Below are 23,183 nucleotides of genomic sequence, written 5' to 3'. Positions count from 1 at the left end.
GACTCAGAATATAATAATCACTTTATTTATCTCTGGGTATTTTATTAGAAACGCTCTACGCAAGAAAGAAAACAACAGAAAATTGGGTTACAGGGGGAAAAGAGGGCTGTGCGTCAGCACTGTAATCTGGGAAGATTGAGAAGAAACTCTAGCTGGAGACACACACTCGCTTTATCAAAAGAGCAGAAGAGAGAACAGTTATCAACACCGCTGATTGGGTGACTAATCTTTAGGCAAATTTTTTTTTTTACAGTAATTAAACACGCCTTACATGGTTTTCTTTAGCATACAATCACTGTCCTCAACCCCTCACGCCTCTCCTCCTACACCAGAAGCTTCACTATCACGCCATCCATCTCTCTCCCCCTCCATTGCTCCCTTCCCCTCAGAGAGAGAAAGAGAGAATAGCTGTCTAGCTATCATGTACTCATATTTACATGGTTATGGTTCAGTTCTGGTGAAGTACAACCACACTTCAGTAATGGAAGGGTCCAACCCAACCCCTTCAGGTAATAGAGGGTCATCTTGAGATGGGATGTTTCCTGATTCATCTGGAATTCCTGATGTTACAAGGCCGGAACAACAGGAATACTCTGCCTGACGTCTCTGTGGAGCCAATCTCATCCCTGATCATACTATATGGTTAGACGGACGGGGATGAGAATGGAGAACATTCAAGAGACCAAGCCAATCCAGAGCTTACTCACAATGAAAAACAAATACCTGCACATACACAAACCCAGAAATCAAAGCCTATGAAAAAACTATAAGAAAATCGATGCAATAGTCAAAAAGAACTGGGACTGGCTCTACACAGAGAAGAGGCCAGTGGGGGCTGTCACCAATCCACTGTGAGATTCTGTGCTTGGATGAGCCATAGAAAACTGAAACATTCAAATCAATAAGCTAATCACATCTCCATGTTGTCTAGTCTCTTTCAACACCAGTCACATTCTCAGTTGATGACAGACAACAGAAACCTAACAGAACTCAACTGTAGACTGACTGGTGGTTACCATTTTGAAAAGTACACTTCTGAATGGAAGTGTTATTTGGTAATATAACCTGGAATAATGTGTTTTATAACTCATTTACAACCACAGGAGGTTGGTGGCACCTTAATTGGGGAGAATGGGCTCGTGGTAATGACTTCGGTGGAATGGTATGAAACACATGGTTTCCATGTGTTTGATGCCATTCCATTTGCTCTGTTCCAGCCATTATTATGAGCCGTTCTCCCCTCAGCAGCCTCCACTGTTTAAAACTCAGTAAGAATATGTTAATACTACCTCAGTCAGACAGGTACAGCACCTGAGGTACTGCGTCCTGAATCAGTCAGACACTGACACACACAGGTTCTGGCTGCCATATGAGAAATGTGCCAGAAATTTAAATAAGAAAAAATTAAATGAAAACAACAACAACTGTTATCACAATGTGCTTGTGTGTTGGATAAGTGATGACAGGAACACACTGCTGAAGAACGGTTTACAGTGAAGAGTTTTACTTTCCTTCCTAAACCTCCTCTCTCTTACTAAAATATCTGCAGTTTATGGTACTCTCTCACCCTCCTTTCCTCCAAAATATTCTCTCTTCTCTCTCCCCCCTCCTTCTCTACCTTCCCCTCCCTCACTATTTTTTTCTCTCAGACAGGTTTGTCTGTCTTGCGTGCGGTGATGAAGGCCATGCCGTGAGTCCTGAAGTGTGTGTTCAGATCCGACACCTTGTCAAAGCGTTTCCCACACACCTTACACCCCACCCTGCCCTCCCCATCCTCCCCCAGCGGCGTGGGGGGGTGAGACGAGGAAGAGGGAGATCCCGGCAGGGAACCCCCTCTGGGACTCCCGTCACCGTGGTTACCGCCGTTGCCGGGTGACGATGTCAGGGAGCGGTCATTATGGGCGTGGCGGCTGTGGTTGTCAGGGGGCGTGTCTCGGACCCGGTGGCTGATGAAGCGGTGGCGGGAGAGGGAGGGGGCGGAGGCAAAGCAGGCTCCACACTGCAGACACTGCAGGCTGACTCCTCCCCCCAGGGCCTCGGAGCGGTGCTGGGGGATGTGCTCCAGGAAGACGGCGCGGTCCTCGGTGGTGAAGCCACACGGAGCACAGTGGAACCCAGACTCTGGCTGGGGAGGGGGGGCCGAGGAGGTGACGCGAGGTCTCTTAGCGGGGATGATGCCCTCGGTCACATCCTCCTCTTCCTCCTCAGTCTTCACCCCTCCTCCTCCATCTTCCTCAGCTGAAACAGTGAACGGAGGGTTGGAGCCTCCGTCCTGCTCTGAGGAACTGTCTGCCCCCTCTGCACCCCTCCCTCGCTTCTGACAGACAGAGAGAATTAGAGTTAATGACATTTAGCATTAATAACCTGTCTTCCTATATAAAGGCTGCAATCGGTAGTTGTGAGAGAAAGTGGAACTATACCTTTGTGTCTAGAGCTGACATGCTGTGTCTCAGCTGGACATGTCTCTCCAACACCAGCCTACTGCTGAACGTCCTCTTCCCCTCAGTACACAACCTACACACACAAGCACACACACAGGTTAGGGTTTAGTGTAGGGGGTAGGGTGAGATAAAGATGTAATAGGGTAGTATAGGGGTTCATGTGAGGGTTGGGTATAGTATATAGGGGTTAGGGTGCAGTGTGCATACTCAATGGCAGTGGAAGGCTCGTTTGATGCCCTTGTGTTTGACTCTGATGTGGGGGGTAGGGTATAGTATGTAGGGGTTAGGGTGCAGTGTGCATACTCACTGGCAGTGGAAGGCTCGTTTGATGCCCTTGTGTTTGACTCTGATGTGGGGGGTAGGGTATAGTATGTAGGGGTTAGGGTGTAGTGTGCATACTCACCGGCAGTGGAAGGCTCGTTTGATGCCCTTGTGTTTGACTCTGATGTGGGGGGTAGGGTATAGTATGTAGGGGTTAGGGTGTAGTGTGCATACTCACCGGCAGTGGAAGGCTCGTTTGATGCCCTTGTGTTTGACTCTGATGTGGCGTCTGAGGCTGGACGTGGAGGAGAAGGAGCTCTCACACAGACTACACGGGAACTTCTTCAGGATCTACACAAAACACAGGTACCTTACAATAAACAGTCCCCTCAGCTCCCCTAGTTTAAAAACAGAAAGGCTACTAAAGACAATGATGCTTACTGAGAAAAACTGCTGAAAATCTGTTCTTCAAAGAAAAATAAAAAAAGAGGGGAAACTTTCCTGGATCCCTCCACTTCATGTGAGAGGTGACTGTGCTCCACAACTTTAGAGATAGATATGATATACGGCTTCAGAACCTATATGATCGGGTCCAATCCTAACTTGACAAACACCTGGGGAGCTCAAAGTTGAGTCTAAATAAACTCTGATCTTATTTGGAAGAACGTAAGTGAAGTATTAAGCATAACTTTTCTCAAGTGAGGACTGGGCCCGTGGCGATTAGGTGATTAGTTTAAGGGCCAGTTAGGGGTTAATTTTGGGCAGGACTGGGCCCGTGGGCAGGCAGTAGAGTAGGCCTGACCTAGAGGGTCAGAAGATACAATGGATCACTGATCAGTTAGAACCGATTCAGAATCAATCTACTGTACTGCACATCAAACATGAAACTGTCTTTATGTGTAGTCTTTATGTGCAGTCTTTATGTGCAGTCTGTGTTCCTGACCTTGCCATGCTGCTCTGCCATATGGGTAATGTAGTCCTCTCTGTCAGCGTAGCGGGCGTGGCAGGGAGCACAGCTCCACCCTGGACTCGTCTTACTGCTCTCTCCATCCTTCTCTTCCTCCTCCTCCTCCTCCCTTCCCCACTCCTCCCCGTCAGAGCTCTCCGTCTTCGCCGAGCTCCGCACCCGAGGGAGAGGGGCAGGAGAGGGCGCCATGGCAACGGGAACTTCCTGTTTGACTGCGGGGCATCTGTGAGTAGTCTGAGCGAGGGAAGGGGGAGGAGAGGAGAGAAGAGAAAAGGAGAAAGGAACAGAGCAGATAGAGAGATGGAAGAGAGTTAAGCTACACATCAACAGAATATTTTATGAATGTAAAAAAACTGACTGACCCAAACCCAGTCTTGAGAAGGACTGTGTGAGAGGTGAACCCATAGATGTACCTTGATGTGCTCCAGCATGGAACTTCTCTGAGCGTAGAGTTTGGTGCACTCAGGACACTTGAACACGTGCACCTTCTGCTTGACTAGGTGGGTGTCAAAGTGGACGTACAGCAGTGGCTTCTGGGTAAATACTGTGTCACACATCACACACTTGTAGATCATCCTGTAAGGAAGAAGAGAAGGGTATAAAATCAGAGAACAAAATCAGTGTGCGTGTGTGTGTGTGCGTGTGTGTGTGTGCGCACTTGGCCTGTCCTCCAGTGAGTGTGGGGTGCTGGGTGTTGATGTGGCTCTGGGCACTGGGGGAGGACTTGAAGGCCATGGGGCAGCTGGGACACTTATGGAACACCTCACAGTGAGCCGTCTGGATGTGGGACTTGACCGAGTTTAACCCTCCAAACACCACCTGACAACTAGAACACCTGCAGAAAGAGAGAGAGAGAGAGAGAGAGATAAATATAATTGTAGATGTTGTCCCTAAACACTGATTCAGGGTCAGATATTTCTTCATCCTCCTAATGGTTAAAGCATGGGTTGGTGGTAGGGCTGTTGCGGTGACCGTATTACCGACACACCAGCAGTCATGAGTCATGACCACAGTGAAATTCCATGTAACCGTTGAGTCACGGTAATCTCCTCTTATGAGCTCTGGACATGTGTTAGTAGTACCCAACTCGCTAATGAACATCAGGTCGCCAATGGCCTGGTACTCAGGGCTCTACTGTCCCTCTAACCACTCTGACATCAATGCAAATGCAATCGAAAATCACATCAAACACTTATCATCAAAACAGTTGGCCTATCAGACTTTTAAAACTCACCTCACTGTGATGATCAATTTGAAGAAAGAAGTTCAACAGCAGGTTGAAACAGTGTAAAACATGGTTGTTGTGGATGTTGTTTCAAAGCCTAACACAACGAAATGGACAGCGCTTTCTAAGGTGATGATTCATTCAAAACATAAGCATATTACAGCTTATGCATGTACGTAGGCTTATGAACCCCCCTCCCCCAAAAAAACAGAATTAAAATGATGATTGTACCGTTATACAATTCATAGCCTACAGCATAATACTACGCACGGCAGAATAACAAAACTGATTTAAGATGTCTTTGGTACATAATTGATCTAGCCTATTCTCCAAAATTAAACAAATTTGAGTAAATCGCCTTTACGTGTGAGCTGTATTATTATGCATACTGGACTGGTTACCTTATGCTACGCTCCAACATGTCTATCCATGAGTCTGGGAGAGAACGTATAGCCCTAGGCGATGCTGTTGGTTCATTGATTGTGCAGGGCAGCTTACAGTTAGCCTACAATTAGTGAATTTGTATTTGATTTTGAATAGCCTAGTAATAGGGCATTTTTTATTAATTGGGTGACATTACCTTTAGCTATACAGAATATCTCACCACCATGCGTGTCCATCTCCTCCTCTCTCTCCTTTATTCCTTTCTCGAGCGCGCAGACGGGCTGTCAACAGTTTTGTGAAATATGTTTCGTTGCGAAAACATGTCACTATCAATGTTTCCAAACAGATTTCACTTGTTTTCCCAAATGAAGCACTGGGTAGCTGCAGGAACGGGGTTGGAGAGCCCATGGCATACAGAGTTTGGGCGGAATATCACCTGCAGGGCAGCGAGAGCATGCTCCTCAAACAGTGGTTGATGCGTGGAGTGAAATGAGTGTTCTTATATTTATTTCTCAGCTGCTCATATTAAGCACATGCTCCGCTATAAAACAGAAGTAGCCAACAAAACGGACCTGAGGGTAAGTGCGCGGCATCCATTCGCTATTCCAGTGCATACAGATGACATGTATTTTCCCCTGCCCCTGTTCATTGATAATGGGACATTCTAAATCAAAACTAATTTTACATATTAGACTAGATTAAACTGAGAATCGTCTGAAGGGTGAAAATATGATCACTTGATGAGAGAACATCTGTGCAGCCTGAGGCAAGAAACAGAGCGCAAACTTGTTTTGCTACTTTCTCAAAATCATCAATAGCCTATAGTCGCACCATGCAGCCCATTTATGCTTTGATTTCTAAGACATTTTTGTATCATTCACAACTAAAGTTGTCAAATAACTCCAAATCTAGCATATAGGACCTGTTTCAAATGTTCACTTTTATGCTCAACATAGCCACTTCATATACGCAAACACTCCGTTATGGGAAAAATATCCTAAGTTCAATTATATTATTCTTACTATATAATCATATAAAATAAAGTGATGACATAGCTTGTCAGCTAAATGCTAAATGAACAAGCCTACAGCCTGTGGCATGGAGGACAGCCAGATATGAGTTGGCCTACTGTAGGCCTATGTTATTTTGTTCTTCATATCATGTTTCTTTAGACCTGACTCAAATAAATTATGGACTTATTGTGATGGTGTATATTAAATTGATTTATTATACTTTTTTTAAATGTAGATGTTCCAAAAACGCTCATAGGCGGCTTGTATGCGTGGAGGCCTGGAGATGCTAAACATGTTTATGTTAATTAACGGTCAATTACCGTGAGCCCAGCAGACTTTTGCATGACAATAACCAGCTGACAAAATGTCATGACCGCCACAGCCCTAGTTGGTGGTAAGGTAATCTGATCCTAGATCAGTGTCTAGGGGAGTAACTAGGTTCGTTTCAATTACAGAGGGAGTGAGGGGTGAAAGGTCACCTGTATCCGATGCGTCGTGTGAAGTGGAGACAGGCCTCCTCCAGATGGGATTGGAAGGCTGGCTGCTTGGCCACACCCCCACACTCTGGGCAGACGTAGGGGGGGCGGGGGTTGTGGATGCGAGCGTGAGCAGAGGCACTGCAGCCGTTAGGAAGGAGCATGGGGGGAGAACACTCCGTACAGGACTGGAGGGAGAGAGGGAGACGGGGAAAGGAGGGACCACAGGTCAGTAAGGCAGGTACTCCTAAAGCCATGACAAGCTATTCATATAGTGTCTAGAATGTAAAAGATGTGGAAACACACACACTGCTCTACTCACAGTGTTAAGGGCTGGTTTGACCTCCTGGAAGTGGGCAGCCACCTCGGCCTTGCTGCAGAACTGCACCTTACACTCAGGACACTTGTTATTGGTGTACAGCACCGGCTCTGCCGCCTTCTTATTGGGGACTGGCTGCTGCAGCTGGGGGGCGGGGCTCAGGGTCGCAGGGGTCACTGCTGAAGTCACAGCCGGAGAAGACGACGCTAGGACAGAGGAGGTGGAGAGGGAGGGAGAGAGCATGCCTAAAGGAGGCATAGAGAGAGAGAGAGACGGGGAGATAGATAGGGGAAGGGGAGTGAAAGTTAAAGAGAGGTGGGTTAGACAGGCACTGTTAAACAGCGATGCACCCGTAGTCATAAAGCGTCTCAGAGTAGGAGATCTGATCTAGGATCAGGTCACCCCCCGTTCATATAATATGATTCATTATGATCTCAAAGTCAAATCTGATGCTAGATCAGCACTCCTACTCTGAGATGCTTTATGTATAGAGTCCTAGGTCAGATATGAAGGTAATAGCACACAGTCTCTCTCTCACCGATGGGAGTGGTGTCCTGTTGTCCTATCATCTGCTCCACAGTGACAGGTCTCATGACCAAGTGGGAACACTGCATGACCAGTCCCCTCTCCTTGTGTTCCCTGGCGTGGAGCAGCAGGCTGCACTTGTTGAAGAAGGCCAGCCGCTTGGCACAGTGGTTACAGGTCACCTCGATCCTCAGGGACCGCCGGTCGTAGTGGCGAGCCAGGCTGCGCTCCAGGGCAAACGCATCGCCACACTCCAGACAGCGGTAGCCCTGCGACGCAAAGAAGGAAGAACAACATGAATACAATACCTATGTTGATGACATGTCTCTCGATACAATGCGTATTCATTGGTGTTGTATGTATTGGCTGGTGCAATCAAATTTCCCCTTTGGGGATTAATAAGCGCCCTTGAGCGAGGCACTTAACCCTAATTTGCTCCAGGTGCGCCGCACTACTATGGCTGACCCTGTAAAACAACACATTTCACTGCACCTATCCGGTGTATGACCATAAAAAAACTACATAAACAAGAGCGATTTATTGGTCTACTGAACACAAGGTCTAACTGAAATTTGACTTCCGCTTTTAAGTGCTACTAGTGCAATACTGGATCCATGCTGATATAGACCCCTCAAAGTCATCTCTGGACCTTGAAGCCGGTTCCACTGCGTTTTTTCATTGTTCGCCTCTAATGAGGGACTGATTTAGACCTGGGACATCAGGTGGGTGCAATTCATTATCAGGTAGAACAGAAAACCAGCCGGCTCCAGACCTCGTTGGGTAAGAGTTGAATACCCCTGATATAGACCTATGTCTGTTACCTGTGCAGGCAGAGGCAGGTCCCACTCCGGTGGTAGTGGTGTAGAGAGGTCTGGTCTGTAGCTGGGCAGCAGGTTCTTGCTGTTGAGGATCTTGTTGAAGGCCTCCACCAAACTGGACTGGCTCCTGGAGATGATGGCTCCTGTACTGTTCACTATGGAGGCCGGTCTACTGCCCCCCTGAGGGGGGAGGAGGGGGGAGGGGGACACAGACACACCCCCATTCAAGGTCTTCTGGCCCAGGCTGCGCACGCTGGCCCCCCCTGGGCTGAATCTGGGGGAGGCGGAAGAGACGGAGGGGAGGGCTGCTGACTTGGTGATGCTGACAGCCGTAGCTGACACTTTGGGCTTGTTGCTGTCGGCGGCCATCTTGTTTTGGGCCTTGCTGGCGGCCATCAACATGGCGGTACTTGCATCCTGGAGTGTAGACACAGGCAGGAGGCTGCCACCCTTTGACTTCTGCTGCGGAGGCTGCTGAGATGCCACCCTCTTGGGCCGGCTGAGGACCTTACGACCCCCTGGGGAGGGTTTGGAGCTGTCTGTGCCCTTTGAGGGGGTCCCCCCTGCCCCTTTAGATGCTACTCGCGTCACTGTCCTGGTGATGCTGCCTGTAGGGGTCTTGACCGTTTTGATTCGGACTTTGAGCGGGCGAACAGGGGCTGTTGGTGTCGTCATAGCGTTGGCCGGAGCCGTCTCCGTATCTCCTGTTTGTCTTCCATCCACAACCTCCATCTTCTCACTGTCCTCTGACCTGCTCACCAGGGTAGGCTCACTCTCCATGGGCTCCTCTTCCTCTCTAGCCCCCTGTGGAGTTGAAGCTGAGGCTGGTGCAGGGCTGGAGCTCATCTTGGGCACAGTGGACATAGCAGAACCTGTCTGGTCAGGCGGGGGACTCTCTGGTGAGTCCCTCTCCTCGATCACATGTTCCGGGTTTCTTTCCTCCATCACAGGGCTAGAGATGGGTCTGGGGTTACTCAGGGCGGCAGCCAGCCAGGACTGACTGGCCCGGGGCTGGGCAGGAGGAGGGGAGGGAGACCTGGGGGTGGAGGGTACTTCATCTGGAGGGGGGGGTTTAGAGTTGGAGGATGTCAGAGTGATGGAGGGAGGGGGTTTGGAGGAGAGAGGAGGGGGGCACGAGAGGAGAGGAGGGGAGGAGGGAGTTGGGGAGCTGAACAGCTCTGAAGAGGACACTTGGCGGTGTCTGCGTGGAAATTTGGGAGGAGAGCACATGGGAGAATCTGGGCTCTCTTGGATCACTAGCGGGCTTCCTAAATCCGGTTCAGAGTCGTCCTCATCCGAGTCCATGATGCGCCTCATCCTTCCATTGGAGGGAGGGGGGGAGGAGAGATGCCTGGGAGGGCGCGGAGTGTCCTCACTCAGGATGGAGGGAGGAGAGAGGTGTGGGTTGACGGAGAGTGAAGATGACGATGAGGAGGAGGATGTGGAGGTTATAGGACCAGCAGAGGTGTGAGGGGAGGGGAGAGGTTTCAGTCTGTTGAGAATATTAACTGTATGTTTGGTTGTGCTGGCCGACCCCCCCGCACCCCCACTGCTGCCCCTTCCTTCACTCGCAGTGGAAGGGGAGCAGGTTGACCAGAGCTCCCTGTTGGCCTGGCCCATCCCCTGGCCTCTCACACTGGGCTCCAGCGTGGCTGTGGACCCCTCAAACCCATTCTGGAGGAGAGGTTCTGAGGAGACCAGACTAGGCATCCTAGGAGCCAGTCGTGAATTCAGCAGGCTCCCCTTGACTCCCATCCCAGTCTCCACCTCAGGGTCTGGGTCTGTCCCACTGCCCCCAGGGCTGTCTCCATCCTCTTCATCTGACCCCTCAGTATCCTCATAGGAGTCAGGCCTCACCCTGTTCTTAACAATCACACTGACCACTGGAGGCTCACTCTGGGGGTTGGGAGGGGAATCAGTGGGGCTGGAAGGTCTTGGCGAGGGACCCCCGGCCACAGACACGCTGCCCCCAGCCTTCCCTGACCCCTCCCCACCCTCTTCTGGCGCAGACTGGATGGCCTCTTTGGCATCGATGTCTGGAATGTCGAAGGCTGCCAACAAGTCATCGAAATCTGGGGTTTTCATGTCCCCCATTCCCGGATTACGAAACCTGCAGGACAGACACACAGGAGTGAGAAATAAACACTGTGTTGTCCCCAACCCAACTTAAGTCCCTGAGGCAGGACCGAATACTATGAATGATGATAAATCATGACAAACATAGATGTGACTTCCTGTTTTGAACGTGCATCATCATAATGTTGAATTGCAATGTTGAATAGCCTATATTTCAGGTAGCTATGTAAGTAAATTACTAGAACCCAATAAACCTCAAACCTGGCGAACTTATTGAATGAGTTAGCAGTTAGAAGCAACCACTGTATTTGGAAGTTAGGAACTTATTTGGAAGTTCAAGTTCCCCAACTGCCCTAGTGTGAACTGGCTACTGAGCTAGCAAGCTAGTACAGCAAAGACAGCTAGCAAGACCGATAGCTAGGCCTAGTTTTCAGACAGCATTTTTTGTTGTTGTTGCACATGCTTTATGCAGTGCAGCTGTATTAGCTAGTTACCTATTCTCGCTGAGTTTGCGAGAACACAAAATGTGGATATTTTAGCGTTACTTTATTTGACAAAGTTCATTTAGCTATTTAGCTACCACACTGAACTGTCGACAATCTCGACACACATACACTAACTAGCTACGTTCCCTACTAGCATTGCGCTGAACAGCTAGCGTAGCTAACATCACTTAGCTAGCTAGAATTTACGTCGTCGTCAGCGCAAGGAAGCATTTTAACGCCTGCTTTTCAGGTATTTAAACCTTACATTTGGAAATTATTCCAGGACATTCATATGAAGCAGTGGTTTATAATGGTATATCCGTGACAGGCAGAAATGTATATATAGTTTTAAATCTGTGAAGGAAATTTTGGTTTGTTTACCTCGCTCTTGGGTTCCCGACTTTCCTTTTTGACGCATGGGTTGTTCGTCACCAGAGACGACGGGGGAGATAGGTCCTGCCAGGTTCATAAAGTGGTCACCTTTGGACGCTAATGTGTATGCAATTTGCCAGCTGTCTTCCGCACATATGATGTACATACGTTTTACATTGTAATGCCTTGTTCTGGCGAGTGTTGGCAATCAATTCCTAAAAATGGTTGAGGACATTGTCATTTGACAGTGGTACAATCAAATAACCTTTATAGCACAATGTCCTCCAGAGCCAAGGGCATGCTTTTGTTGCATTTGTGGTCCTGCAGGGACTAAATTTAGACAATGTCTGTTTCACAAAGCATGGCTTTTCAGAAAGACCTACAGTTACACAGGGATAGTTTGCAATAAAATCAGTATTTATCTGACATTTTTATACTAAAGGTCAAGTCCATAGTAGTCAATCCCCTCCATGGAAGGAGTATGTGTACAGCATGTCAACATTGGCACAAAATTCCACAACCAGCCGAGGTGTTCTCTTGAATTATGTAAATGTATTTATTATTATCAGTACACAATGTACACTTACTGAATGTCCTTGGGTTGATATAAGATCCCAATTTAGTACAAATGTTGTTTTTTAAAGGCAACATTCATCATTAACCTTGACACAACAAAAGAAAAAAATCAGTCATTATTATCTATTATGTTTAGTGTGTAAATGTTCATTTCTTCTTCTCATCCTCTTTGTCTTTCTTGCTGTCAGGTTTGGATCCTGTCTGTGAGGCCAGGGAGCCCATGGCGTTACGGATGGCCTCGTTGTTGGGGTCGACACCCGGTAGGTTCTCCAGGACGCTCTGGAGGAACTCTGGGTCCTGCATCACATCATAGTCCTCCTCATCCTGCAGAGAGAGAGGAGGGAGGCAGGGCAGAGAGATTAACATATGCTAGAAACACAAGAGCCTTTGAGCATGTGTAACATCCGCAGTTTCATCTCAGTGGTGTGTGAGAGTTGGCCGTACCTTACCACCCTCCGAGTCCACGGGGGCTCCTGTGTCCATGTCCATCGACTCTGCTGTGTAGGACAGGACAGAGATGTTACGGACCGATTATGCCACGTTATAACTGGCTAAAACTGGCTATGTATGTCACTGACCTCCACCCTGCATGGACATCTGCAGGGCGTAGGCGATCTGCTCGTCCTCCGTCATGCGGCTGAAGTCAGGCATAGCGGGCGTGGCCGTGTCAGCCTGGGGGACTGACATCTTCAGCAGAGCATCGTCTGACTCTGGAGGGGGGAGGGGGGGTTAACAGTTCAGTCCCCCATATGCAGTGTCTCCCTCCAGGGAAGATCAGAGTACATTTACATTTTAGTCATTTAGCAGACGCTCTTATCCAGAGCGACTTACAGTTAGTGAGTGAATCTTTTATTTTTTATAAATATATCTATATATTTTTTACTGGCCCCCCGTGGGAATTGAACCCACAACCCTGGCGTTGCAAACGCCATGCTCAACCAACTGAGCTACATCCCTGCCGGCCATTCCCTCCCCTATCCTGGACGACGCTGGGCCAATTGTGCGCCGCCCCATGGGTCTCCCGGTCACGGCCAGCTACGACAGAGCCTGGATTCGAACCAGGATCTCTAGTGGCAGAGCTAGCACTGCAATACAGTGCCTTAGACCACTGCGCCACTCGGGATACAAGAGAGATAATGGTGTATGGGCATTGGTTGGTTGCCAGTTGTAGTGGAGTGATTTGTTTGTAGGTGGAGGGTTCTAGTTATGTGTACAGGGTGTAGATGGAGGGTTGTGTATCTGTCTCACCGTCAGCGGTAGGCGAGGGAACCCCGGCCTCAGCAGCAGACACCACTGCTGCCCTGCGAGTCTCATCCTCCTGCCTCTGTCTCTGCTCCTCCATAGACACCCTCAGAGCCTGGAGAAGGCACGGAGCGCAGAAAAAGTTCAAAGGAGGAAGATTGTAGCATACGATAAAAATCATCCCAAAAAAAGGCAATGAGAGAGAGAGAACACGAGAAAGCGTAAAAACAAGAGAGAGAGAATGATCAACCCATCTAGTCCTCCCCCTCTCACCAGTGCCAGCTCTGGGTCCGCGCTGGGGTCCACTCCAAACTCAAAGTCACTGGAACCCAGGCCCAGCATGGCTCCTCCCTCCCCAGCAAGGATAGGAGAGGACAGCAGGGCATCAGCCAGACTGGGACCTGGAGGCACTGTCACAAGGTGGGACCCTGCTCCTTCCTTCCCATTCAGAGTGTTGATGAAGGCTGTCAGCTTCTCTGTGTTCACCTCCTGGAGACCAAATGTTTTTTTATGTAAGGGAGACAGTGATGGCTATAAAGAAATAATGAGACCAGAGCAATATTAGGTTTAATATTTGGTACCTCCTCTCCAAAGTTAATGATGTCCACACTGACTTTCTCTTTCTTTAGACGCTTCGCCATTTTCACCAGCTAGAGAGAATGTGACAGGAAATGCTGTCAGAGGTAACATCACTTTCATGTTTTTAAAGACACAGATGTGCCCATTCATTCAGTTATCAACACACGCCACACACACAAACTGCATTGACAGAACACTTACATCCTTCTCGTTGTCCTCCACTGGGCTGCCCACGAAGGCAATAATGCGCATCTTGTGGTTCTTCCCCTGTCTGTGCTTCAGAGCCAACTGTGAGAGGAGACAGGGTTCAGTGTAGTGACATATGATAAGTGCAATAAAGTGTATTGTATTATTGTGTAGTATACATACATGTGCCACTCTGATGCCTGTGCAGAAGCTGATGTTTCCACGGGGCTGGACAGCGTGCAGTTTAGACAGGATCCTCCCTGCGTCTGCAGTCAACGTGGTCAACACCTCACAGTTACTGCACAGAAAACAACAGTTACTACACATTTCTTACACTAAATCACTAAAAAGAATCACAAGTATCCAGGCATCCTGTAATATCTAAATGTTGAACAACTTTGTTGGGACCACAAAGACGACACACACACGGACACACACGTAGCTCCATACTTGGCCATGGTGATGAGGCCCACATTGTTCTCAGGGTTGCTGCGCGTCTTGGAGTGACACACAATGTTGACAGCATCTTGCTGGGCCTGCAGTCTGGTGGGGAGGAAGTCTCCATTCCTCATGTACTCACTGTTGTCCACACTGAGGCACATGGACAACACAGTACATACATAAGTTACCCAGTGGAGCATGTAAGCCAGGGAGGGGCAACTCCAGTCCAGTAGGATAAGAGTCCTTCTGGACTGTTGGAGCTAGGAACACAAGCATTTCACTACACCCGCAATAACATCTGCTAAATATGTGACCAATAACATTTTATTTGATGTCACTTTTCCCCCATCCCTAGCAAACACAGCTGATTTAAACTAATTGCATTCTAAACTGAAGATCATGATAGGTTGATTATTGGACTCAGGTGTGTTGCTGGGGCAAAAGTGTGACACCATCCAGGCTCCTGAGGACTGGAGTTGCCCATCCCTGATGTAGGCCTACCAGAGCAGGGTTTCCCAAACTTGGTCCTGGGGCCCCATTTTGGTTTTTTCCCCTAGCACTACACAGCTGATTCAAACAATCAAAGCTTGACGAGTGGGTTATTTGAATCAGCTGTGTAGTGCTAGGGCAAAAACCCAGTATTAGACCTATATTTAGATCTATATTAAGAACAGTGTTGCATAAGTTAGTTAATGCCGCCATAAATATCTTTTTGGGCGACCCGACCAAATTCACATAGAAATGTGAGTTATATGTAATTCTCATTGAAAGCAAGTATTTTACTTTCGGTTTTGTACACCAGCTTCAAACAACTGAAAATACAATATGTTTGGTTATGGAAAATATATTTCACAGCGTTTAGATGGTACAATGATTCTCTACACTATCCTTGCTTTTTTTGTCACAAATGGAAATGTGCATAACTATTCGCATTTTAGCAACCAGGAAATGGCGGAGCGAGTTCTGCAAAGTGCATCTTTAAGTGTGCACTTCACTTAACTGGCAACCCTTCTTTTTCCCCAACCAGGACGAGGATTCACCCCCCTTCCCACATGCTGCTAATCCCTAGACAGACTGCTAGTAGGGGACATATTGGAGTGCCTAGCTAGCGAATGTTGTCGATGTTGACATAGGTAGTTTTTATCCAGAGCAACTTGCAGAAACAAAGACTGAGGTCATCGTTTACTGAACCTTAGTAAAACAACAATGTCTAAACCACTGCCTTGTTCCCCTTGTTCACAAAATAACAAGGAAGCTAGTTAACGTTAGCAGTTTCAGGATTAAATGCTTGTTACATTTGCAAAATCCCTCACGAACTGACTTGAAACAACTTTTCAGGGAACATCTTACTAGCTAAACTGCTCTAAATTGCAATCAGAACCGTTGCATGTCATAGCGAAGCTAGCATTAGCAAGCCAAAAATGACTCAGGGAAATGGCTAACTAGGATTGCCAGTGTTTACATAAAACTCATGTTAGCGGAAATTTCAGGATTAAAAAAATTACTCAGATGCACGTTCACAATAAACTAAACAAACTCTACCTCTTACTTCGTTTAAAGAATAATACATATGATGACAATTTATATTTTTTCTTTCCCTTACCAGACCATAGTACTTTCGAGCCCCATCTTGTAATCTTTGCGTTGCTATCTACGTCACCAAAACTGATGGTCGATGGGAAATACAGTTCTTCGGGCCAAAAATACCTGGGCATAAATTTTACCATGACTTACACATATCACAGGTGGTTGGTGGCACCTTAATTGGGGAGGACGGGCTCATGGTAATGGCTGGAGCGGAATTAGTGGAATGGTATCAAATAGATCAAACATGGTTTCCATGTGTTTGATGCCATTCCATTTGCGCTGTTATAGCTATTATTATGAGCAGTCCTCCCCTCAGCAGCCTCCACTGACATTATGGACCAAGAGAGACTGCAATCCACATTTTGGTTTGGTTTACTTAGCCACTGCCACAAACACTTAATATTAAATTTTTGGGGGCCCTGCTTTGCCTCTCCTGCAAACAAAAACCTAAAAGTGAATATAATGTAAAATGCCATGTCATGGACAAGACTCTCCCACTCACAAATAAAGTAATATGAATTTGTGGATCTACTGTAGTGTAGACCTACCCTTCCAATCCCTAAACTGTTGTATCATGTTCAGGAATAAAGACAAGAACCAACATTTAGAAAATATGTTTAATTCTAAAATCAGATAAAATATGAAAAACATCACCACCACATCACTGAAAGATGGTAGAAGGAACAGGCAGCATGAGAAGGCATTTCCGTGACTACTATATACATATACACATTTTATACAGGTAGAGTAAAAATAGAGTAATTGAAGCATAGATGGTAACCAGCAACGTTGGCTAGGAGGCTGTGTGAAACATTCAACGTAGAAAAGCATGGGAGATCATTGCCCCAGAATAATGATGGAGAATATATCAAAATCAAACATGAAATATAAAAAGTGAAATTGTCAAATAATCCCCTTCCATATCCAATACACTACTTAAGTCTCTGACATTTCCTGTCAGAAGAATACATTATTATACGTACAATCATCTACGGTACATGTACAACTTATGAATAATTTCAGGCTACAAGGTCATAATAATAATACAAATACAATAAATACAATTCTTCAAACTTTAAGATGGCAGACTTGTTCATATTGCATTAGTTCATATGTTCTGTAGTGTCTGTGTTGCAAGTGTACCGCCCTTTGAGCACCAAAGGGTGATGTGTCTGTTGTGCCGTGGTCCAGTCAAGTCACCAGACACTGCAACGGGTTAAATCCAGCATCTACACAGAACCACACAGGCTTTAAAACAACATTGTTCTGAGACTGTCAGATGTTAGTTTGTAAAGTTAAGCATACGCTAAAAGTCATGATCAGTGTTCATGGATTCAAATCCAGACCCTGTTGTCGCACTAAGGCTTGTTATAATAAGATACAATACCATCTATCAAAAATGTGATTCAAAACTTGGGAACATGGGGCTTGGAGTGTTTTCTTTGGTGGCCAACTGTTCTCAAACGAACAGCACAAGACTTTGAACTGAGCTCTTTGAAATGATGGGGAAGCTGAGCAGGGTTATCAGCGTCAAAGGTCGAAACATTCAAAAGAGCACAACTTCTAATTGAGGGCCATGGTTGGAAATAACCTTAACCAGGAATACCATATGAGCTTTTTACAAAGACAGGTTAGGGAGGAAAAGTAGTGAACGCAAGATCTTGAAATGAATCAAACTATGTAGTAATTCAATTATTTGTGTAAATAACTCATTGTGGATCCAATACCACCCACTCTTGTGCCCTTCCTTCCTGTGTGCTTTAGAACATGGCATATTATTATTATTATTATTTAACATGTCTAGTTATCATGCAGGACAGCTCCTCTCAAACTGTGTGCTGCAACTCTGTTTGAAGGGTCAAACTCAGATCTGTTGGGAAAACATCAAGTTCATCAAAACTCAAGTTCTGAAGCATAGGTCTCCTCCATGTAGTTTCCATATGCAGTGTGTTCATATGTTCAAGTCCATATCATTTTGATTGCTTTTCCAATTTGTCATGACAGTTGATCAGACAGAGCTCCACTTCCAGCCTCTAGTTTCTTCAGGACATGGCTGTGTTCTTGTACTCCCCCCCTCCCCTTTAAACATTCCCTATTGTCTCATGGTGCATCAATGAACATGAATAATTTCCACCACAGGCCGATATCCCCCAGTTTGTCCATCTCACCCTCATCTCCCTCTCTGCTTTGGACCACATGTGCTCTCATCTACTTAGAAATGTGTCCTCACAATCAGGCCTTGTGGCCCTTTAAACCACACTGTGTTGGGTGTCAAATACAAGATCCAGCATAACCACTAGGCAGTGATATGTATCGCTGTGTCTGAAATATCCTACTACAGGATAAATAGTATGAGCTGCCAACCGGAGCTTGTGTTAGTATTCTACACAATGATTGAGCAAATGGGGGAAAAAAAGAACAAAACCATAATGTTTATATAAACGTTAATGTACAAGAGGTGTACTACAGACACGCAAACTCCATTAGTCATACACACGTGGTGAGTCTCATACTCAGTGGACTGCAGCAGGGATTTCTGTAACCAGCATATCCAAAGTGGTTGAATGACAGTGGTAAAATTACCATTGCTTGAAGATCACTTAATATAATCATTATGTGTACAAAACAGTCTAAATGGCTGGATGTGAATGAATGTGATGGAACTGTGAACCGCCATACGAAGACCGAAAAAGGCATGAGTGTGGAGTGTGCAATAAACGCTCGCTTATTCCTTTCAACCCTGCCGGTTGATTGGTCAAATTTTCTTTCAAAGATACTTTTGATTGGCAGTGTGAATATAAAAACAACAGACTCAAACAAGAGTTTGAATGTGTGTGTAACGGGACATTAAAGAAAACAAAAACACAAGAGAGACACAAACACGTCTCACAGCTCAGCAAGACTAGCACCAGACAGACACAAAGGCACAGATATAAAAAGGAAGACGGTGAGTGAGAGGCAGCTAGTGTTAGTGTGGTCATGTCACTGTCCTGTCCTTCTGTTACTACTCCTCGCTGTCTCTTCTCTGGTGTGGGGAGCCTCTATTCAAGGAATCATCAACTAGATTCAGCCGTGGGCCAATTTCTTTCTTGAGCGGATGGTCAGGGGGCCAGAACATAATTACAAATAATGTGTTGAGTGCAAATTGACTGCAAGAAGCCCAAAGAGATAATATTTGACTAAAACAATTTCAAACCTTGCTTACAATCACATATCTCTCTATTATGCATAGGAATACTTTGGAACAGATTTCTCAAATTAAAATCACTTGGCGCTGATTTGCTGGTGTTTTTTAAACCTTATTTTATGTCCTCTTTAAACCTTGATCACTATAGCACATGTGGTCTCATCAGATAGGAAGATTCCAGGATAACCATGGAGACAGAGTGACAGACAGAGCCTCCCCATCAGACAGTACCAGAGCAATAGACACATATACAACACTGTGTATAGCAGTGGAGGCTGCTGAGGGGAGGACGGCTCATAATAATGGCTGGAACGGTGAGAATGGAATGGCATCAAACCATGTGTTTGATGTATTTGATACCATCCCACTCATTCCGCTCCAGCCATTACCACGAACCCGTCCTCCCCAATTAAAGTGCCACCAACCTCCTGTGGAGTATAGCCTACCTATAGCTCTGGCCTGTACATTCCAGCTCCCAAATTCAGTCAGTCAGCCACTGTATACATCCATAATCTAAATGAATAGAAGGTCTGTGTGATGAAAACATATGTTCTGTCCATAGCAGTAAAAGTGTAGTCATAATAAAAAGTATAAAACACTACATAGAGATGATTCTCCTGTTTCCCTCCCATCTCCTGGCTGTGTGGAGAGAGGAGGGGGTGGAGAGATGTAGAATGATAATATATGAGATATTATGCTCTGAGTCACTGAAAACTGAACCCACTTAGACTTTCCACAAGAAGGAATGCACACAGTAACACAGAACAACCCTGTGTAGCTCAGTTGGTAGAGCTTGGCGTTTGCAACGCCAGGGTTGTGGGTTCGTTTCCCACGGGGGGCCAGTATGAAAATGTATGCACTCACTAACTGTAAGTCGCTCTGGATAAGAGCGTCTGCTAAAAATGACTAAAATGTAAAAACCAGAGTGTGATATAGAGCATGGTGTTCCTCCTCCACACTGTCGATACAGGGGTGTCTGAGCCCACATCCCTCTCCCCTTCAGACTTTGTGATCGGTGGGACAGTTTAAGTGGGTTTAGTGACACAGAGACTCCTGTAACTTAGTTAGAGATGGGTTTCTAGCAGCACTGTGTCTGTCTGGCTGACCAAGCCTTCAGACAACCACCCCCACCTCACACATACACACTCTCTCTTTCTCTTTGCTCCTCTCGCTGGCACTCAGTCAGTCACTCACCCTCTCCCTCTTTCACTTCTCAACCCCCCCATCCCGTTCAGCCAGCCTGAAGTACATTCCAAACCTCGAGGGATGGATCGAAAGAGGAGTCAGGATGGAGGATTACTCTCCCCCTCTCGCTCTCTCTTCCACCCACCTCCTTGGTTCCAAAATCACCTTTTCCTCAGATGACTCCAGATCAGTTGTTACTGTTGGGGACAGACAGGGAGGGAGGCCAGTGAGCTATGGGAAACACCATAGTGAAGATCTTAAGAAGAGGAGGAAGAGGATTGGGCCAGATTTAGCAGATGTTGGTCTCTGGGACGATGTCTGATAGTGAGATGGCATCTTCATTACCTGACTGATCACCTGATTCTTTCACTTCCGCCCCCATACTGAGAGACAGAGAGAGAGAAGATTGATAAGGGTATGTGTGTGTATAGTGTGTGTTCATGTAAATGGGAATACATGCGAGTCAATGGTGTAATTCCTTTGTGTACCTGTGGGAGGCACCGTGGTCTTGGTCTGTGCTTGTTACTGCTCTATGCACCTCAACCCCTACTGACCTACAGAGAGAGAGAGAGAGAGAGAAACACATGAACTGGGTGACTTGAGGAGGAGGACTTACTTTGTGGAGGAGAGGGGAAGAGAGGAGAGGTGATGGAGGGATGTGTTACCGTAGCGGAGGAGAGGAGGTGGTGAGTCCTGTGCTTCCTAATGAGGACGTAGAGAGGTTGGCCTCTGCATCCCCTGACCCTCCCGCCAGGGGAGGGGTTCTTGGCACCAGGTCTGGCCTGCCCGACTGCATGCCTGAACAGAAAGAGGGAGTAAAGAGGGAAACTAATAGCCCAATTCCAAGTCCACCCCTAACCCCTTGTCCATAGGCACTTCATGTAGCTCTGGTCCACCTTGACCTCTGATCAAACATACAATCCATGTTTGTGTTAACTGTTCACTCACCGCTGTCTCCATCTGCGTCAGCCCTGTTGAAGTGGGAGTGGTAGACGAGTCGGGGGTCCACCACAGACTGTCCAGCAGCGTGGGAGTGGGGGGTGGGGCCTCCCAGGGTAGGAGCTCTCCTCAGACCCCCCGGACCCCCACCACGAGACTTCTTAGACGGGGAGAGCTTCACTGAGGGGTGGGGATGGGGGGGGTGGAGAGAACAATATAACAATAAATAACGACAGCACGTTATATCATAAAAGTCAATATTGAAACAGAAAATACACAAGCACACAGCAGTCTTACATGGGATCTTCTTGAACACTGTGTTACACATGAATTGTTGGAAGCGCTCAGCGTAGAAGCCTGGTCTGTGCACCGACACTGTATCCTACAGAGGAAAAGGAATAAACCAGCTATAACCTGACATAGGCCTGACATAAGCAGTGGCAGATCTGACACCTGCATCTGTGGCATCTTTCATAATGTACTACAGGTATAGTGTGTGTGTGTGTGTGTGTGTGTGTGTGTGTGTAGGATCTTACCCCATCATGGACGAGGGCCTTCCATGAGTGCTCCAACTTCTTGATGAACCTGAAAAAACAGTCTTGGTGAACACAGCTCAGTTGGTAAAGCATGGCGCCAGGATAGTTGGTTCGACTCCTGGGACCATCCATACGTAAAATATAAGCACGCATGACTAAGTCGCATTGGATAAATTCATCTGCTAATGGTATATACAGTGAGCTCCAAAAGTATTGGGACATTGACCATTTTGTTGTTGTTTAGGCTCTGTACTCCAGCACTTTGCATTAGAAATGATACAATGACTATGAGGTTAAAGTGCAGACTGTCAACTTTATTTTGAGGGTACTTACATTGTATCATTTCAAATCCAAAGTGCTAGAGTAAAACAAGAAATGTGTCACTGTCCCAATACATTGAGTACTGTATCATTATATTAACTATGTGAAATTGTATGTAGTCTGTACACAAGAACGCACACACAAACAAAGAAACAAGCACCTACCTGTAGGACTGCAGAATGTCGATGATGCCGATAAAGACCAGCAACCTCTCTCCTTTAGAGTTCCTGGCTGGGATCCCGCCCATACTGAAATGACATCATACACCACACCAACCAATCACCATCAACAAATCATAATTTTATGTGAAAGTTGGCACTTTTCCCAAAGTAATATCGTGTGATGTATTGATTGACTCACTGGTCCTCAGACTCCAGGGCCCCCTTCCCGCGGGCCTCTCCCTGTATAGACTCCATGGCTGTGCAGTATAGACTCTTCTGGGCCTGGGGTCGTCGCTGGTCTGGGGTCACCGCCCCCTCTGACCCACCACTGTCCCCCACCTGCCCCCCTCCTCGCTCCCGCTCCCTACTAGCCTGCTCCAGGTTATGGATCCCCACCAGCAGACTGTAGTCCATGATCTTAAAACTCTGCAGGAGCTGGAGAACACACAAACGCATAAGAGTTACTATACAGTACACCCAAACAGCACATACACAAACAGAACACACACACCCTCCCTCCCTCCCACCAGGCAGTCTCTCTGGATGGTCTTGCTAAGGGCGTTGTAGTTGTCCGGCTCCAGCAGCATTCCATCAGGCAGGTCCTGGATGAAGTCCAGGTCTTTATAGGTAGGAAAAGTCTTCTCCCTCTCCTTGGCTGAGGCCCGTCTCTTATAGGTGGAACCCTTCATGTCGTACTTGAGGTGCATGTGGACCACGCGGGGCAGCAGGTTGTTCATCACCACCAGGCGGATGTTCTTCCCTCCCGCCTGGATGCAGTACAGACCGTAGAACTTAGGAAGCAGGGTCCGCTTGTTCTGATTCAGGTTCTACAGAGGGGTTGGATGGAGGGAGAGAAGGGGGGAGGGTGGAAAGCGGGGAAA

The 23,183-nt window shown here is 46.9% G+C and overlaps 3 protein-coding genes across 7 annotated transcripts in view; all 3 read right to left on the bottom strand.

Annotated features, from left to right (window-relative positions):
* Positions 1-9: 9 nt before the first annotated feature.
* LOC311140680 (zinc finger protein 687a-like) lies at positions 10-11,407 on the bottom strand. 3 transcript variants are annotated; one of them, XR_014614173.1, is made up of 12 exons: positions 11,372-11,407; positions 8,433-10,539; positions 7,625-7,880; positions 7,090-7,331; positions 6,771-6,955; positions 4,328-4,504; positions 4,083-4,245; positions 3,646-3,903; positions 3,144-3,504; positions 2,941-3,053; positions 2,421-2,514; positions 10-2,314 (listed from the first exon to the last, which is right to left on the bottom strand). XR_014614173.1 is itself a non-coding variant. In XM_084175856.1 (11 exons), the coding sequence occupies exons 2-11, from the start codon at positions 10,521-10,523 to the stop codon at positions 1,646-1,648; spliced, it is 4,251 nt and encodes a 1,416-aa protein (XP_084031982.1). In that variant the 5' UTR covers positions 10,524-10,539; positions 11,372-11,407; the 3' UTR covers positions 10-1,645. The 3 variants fall into 3 exon arrangements, 2 of the variants coding, with proteins under 2 accessions (XP_084031982.1, XP_084031983.1); XM_084175856.1 differs by lacking the exon at positions 3,144-3,504 and having other exon boundaries at positions 10-2,317; XM_084175857.1 differs by lacking the exon at positions 3,144-3,504.
* A 487-nt stretch (positions 11,408-11,894) lies between these two features.
* On the bottom strand, positions 11,895-16,041 carry LOC311140732 (26S proteasome non-ATPase regulatory subunit 4-like). 2 transcript variants are annotated; one of them, XM_084175939.1, is made up of 10 exons: positions 15,990-16,041; positions 14,396-14,536; positions 14,129-14,243; positions 13,961-14,047; positions 13,762-13,830; positions 13,454-13,669; positions 13,187-13,295; positions 12,517-12,648; positions 12,383-12,435; positions 11,895-12,262 (listed from the first exon to the last, which is right to left on the bottom strand). In XM_084175939.1, the coding sequence occupies exons 1-10, from the start codon at positions 16,013-16,015 to the stop codon at positions 12,086-12,088; spliced, it is 1,125 nt and encodes a 374-aa protein (XP_084032065.1). In that variant the 5' UTR covers positions 16,016-16,041; the 3' UTR covers positions 11,895-12,085. The 2 variants fall into 2 exon arrangements, with proteins under 2 accessions (XP_084032065.1, XP_084032066.1); XM_084175940.1 differs by having other exon boundaries at positions 12,383-12,432.
* A 541-nt stretch (positions 16,042-16,582) lies between these two features.
* Positions 16,583-23,183, bottom strand: part of LOC311139380 (phosphatidylinositol 4-phosphate 5-kinase type-1 alpha-like) — a 32,681-nt gene continuing 26,080 nt past the window's right edge. Inside the window, exons 7-16 of one of the 2 annotated variants that reach the window (XM_084174249.1) lie at positions 22,830-23,129; positions 22,502-22,737; positions 22,306-22,389; positions 21,821-21,869; positions 21,582-21,666; positions 21,294-21,464; positions 21,011-21,143; positions 20,834-20,899; positions 20,691-20,728; positions 16,583-20,542 (exon numbers count right to left, since the gene is read on the bottom strand). In XM_084174249.1, the coding sequence (XP_084030375.1) occupies positions 20,457-20,542; positions 20,691-20,728; positions 20,834-20,899; positions 21,011-21,143; positions 21,294-21,464; positions 21,582-21,666; positions 21,821-21,869; positions 22,306-22,389; positions 22,502-22,737; positions 22,830-23,129 (1,248 nt within the window). In that variant the 3' untranslated portion in view covers positions 16,583-20,456. Of the gene's footprint in view, positions 20,729-20,833; positions 20,900-21,010; positions 21,144-21,293; positions 21,465-21,581; positions 21,667-21,820; positions 21,870-22,305; positions 22,390-22,501; positions 22,738-22,829; positions 23,130-23,183 lie in introns of both variants that reach the window. The other variant, XM_084174248.1, reaches the window with a different exon arrangement.

This window comes from Coregonus lavaretus (genome assembly GCF_964263955.1).
Source record: "Coregonus lavaretus genome assembly, chromosome: 13".
Taxonomy (NCBI): Eukaryota; Metazoa; Chordata; class Actinopteri; order Salmoniformes; family Salmonidae; genus Coregonus; species Coregonus lavaretus.
Note: the sequence above shows the minus strand (reverse complement) of the source record. Positions and strands in the feature narration are given on the sequence as shown.

What these genes read in the sequence shown, in the direction of transcription:
- LOC311140680 (XM_084175856.1), bottom strand. Translation starts at nt 10,523, where the DNA reads ATGGGGGACATGAAAACCCCAGATTTCGATGACTTGTTGGCAGCCTTC. An exon ending in ACAGGACACCACTCCCATCG is followed by an intron (nt 7,332 to 7,624) that starts GTGAGAGAGAGA and finishes TGCCTCCTTTAG; the next exon opens with GCATGCTCTCTCCCTCCCTC. An exon ending in TGGCAGAGCAGCATGGCAAG is followed by an intron (nt 3,054 to 3,645) that starts GTCAGGAACACA and finishes TGTTTTGTGTAG; the next exon opens with ATCCTGAAGAAGTTCCCGTG.
- LOC311140732 (XM_084175939.1), bottom strand. Translation starts at nt 16,015, where the DNA reads ATGGGGCTCGAAAGTACTATGGTCTG. An exon ending in CGGACCCAGAGCTGGCACTG is followed by an intron (nt 13,296 to 13,453) that starts GTGAGAGGGGGA and finishes TGCCTTCTCCAG; the next exon opens with GCTCTGAGGGTGTCTATGGA. An exon ending in GATGTCCATGCAGGGTGGAG is followed by an intron (nt 12,436 to 12,516) that starts GTCAGTGACATA and finishes TGTCCTACACAG; the next exon opens with CAGAGTCGATGGACATGGAC.